At 62.8% G+C, this 1423-nt stretch overlaps 1 protein-coding gene across 1 annotated transcript in view; it reads left to right on the forward strand.

Annotated features, from left to right (window-relative positions):
• Positions 1 to 308, forward strand: part of CRTAC1 (cartilage acidic protein 1) — a gene marked incomplete at its 5' end in the record, with an annotated part of 3296 nt that extends 2988 nt beyond the window's left edge. The window contains one exon of the mRNA XM_010082652.1: positions 196 to 308. Within this exon, the coding sequence (XP_010080954.1) occupies positions 196 to 308 (113 nt within the window). The remainder of the gene's footprint in view (positions 1 to 195) is intronic.
• Positions 309 to 1423: the final 1115 nt, after the last annotated feature.

The raw sequence follows: 1423 nt of genomic DNA on the forward strand, positions 1-1423 counted from the left end.
AGCACTGCCCTGGGGTGCTGTTGCATCCCTGCCAAAGGCCTGGCTGCACCCTGCAAGCTGCCACGCAGCTGCCCAGCCCCTTGCACCCTGGCTCTGTAGCTGTTTGTCCTTTGCCTCCTGTTGAGCCCCCACTGACTCCCCTTCTCTCTTTCTCTCTCTCTTTCTGTTTTGCTCCTTCTCTCCTCCTCTGTGCAGCTCAAGTGGCCTTTTTTGGGGGATACCCCTCCACCGGGAGCTGGCCCAGGCCCCCACACAGTGCCCTCCTCCCTCTAGTCCTCGGACTCTGCCTTTGCCTCTATGCACTTTAACCCTGCCCGGAACACGCCAGAGCAGACTTGGTGGAAGGACTGGCCAGCCTTTGCCTCTCTCTTTCTCTCTCTTTCTCTCCACGTCAAACCACCCTGGAAGTGCCGGCTGTGCCCTACTGGGCGGCCTGTGCTGGGATGGGCATGGAGCCCAGCTGCCCGTCCGGGGAGGGGGGCTCACCCCTTGCACCGTGTCTGGGGCAGCCAGCACCCCTTCGCTGGCACCTCCCCACCTGGTCGCTTGCTCCGTCACCTCGATACCGTACCATGTGCCTGCTGGTTTGGCCTGCAACGTGTGTGCTTCACCTGCCCCCTTCTCAGTGATGGGGACCCCCCTCCTCAGCCCTGGCAGAGGAGGGTCCCCCAGCCCTGTGGGGGAAGGAACCTCCTGGTCTGTTTTTTAATATATTGACCCCACTGTTTGGAGTCGAACCCTGCTCAGTCTTCCAGCCCTTCTCCTGGAGAACCCCCCCAATAAACTGTATCCTGTCTATTAGCCCAGCCTGCTGGGCTGTGTGAGGCAAGGCTGTGCCCATGCTTCTGCCAACCCTGCCCTGGGGCTGTACAGGTAGGGGGGTCAGGGGCGGAGAGGTCCCCAGCATCTCTCAGCTTTCCGTGCCCCTGGCCAGGAGCTAGCTGGAAGGTGCTCTGCCCCTGCCCCTCCCTGGTCCCAGCCCTGTGAATGCATCCAGATGTGCAGCACTGGAAGGCTTGGGGTGCAGCAGGGCCATGCTGCCTTCCCGCCATGGGTTCTAACCACAGCTGCTCTCTTCCCCACCACCAGACATCAACGAGTGTGCCCAGGGCTTGCACAACTGCAGCCAGCTCTGCACCAACACCCCTGGGACACACACCTGCCACTGCCGCCCAGGCTTCCGCCCCCTCGATCCTGCTGCCAGCCAGTGCCTGGGTGAGTACCTGCAGGCAGAGGGGGCTGGCAGCCCCCGGCACCCACTCAGCTGCTGCTGCCAGGCACTGCCCTGCTGCCTTGCGAGCAGGGGTGCTGTTTCTTGGGGTGCCCTGTTGTGTTCACGGCCCATGACCCAGCCAACCCAAAACAGGGGGGCAGGATGGACAGACTGGGGCTGTGCAGGAGCTGATGGAGAGAGGAGGCATCT

This window comes from Pterocles gutturalis, unplaced genomic scaffold, assembly GCF_000699245.1.
Source record: "Pterocles gutturalis isolate BGI_N339 unplaced genomic scaffold, ASM69924v1 scaffold50069, whole genome shotgun sequence".
NCBI lineage: Eukaryota > Metazoa > Chordata > Aves > Pterocliformes > Pteroclidae > Pterocles > Pterocles gutturalis.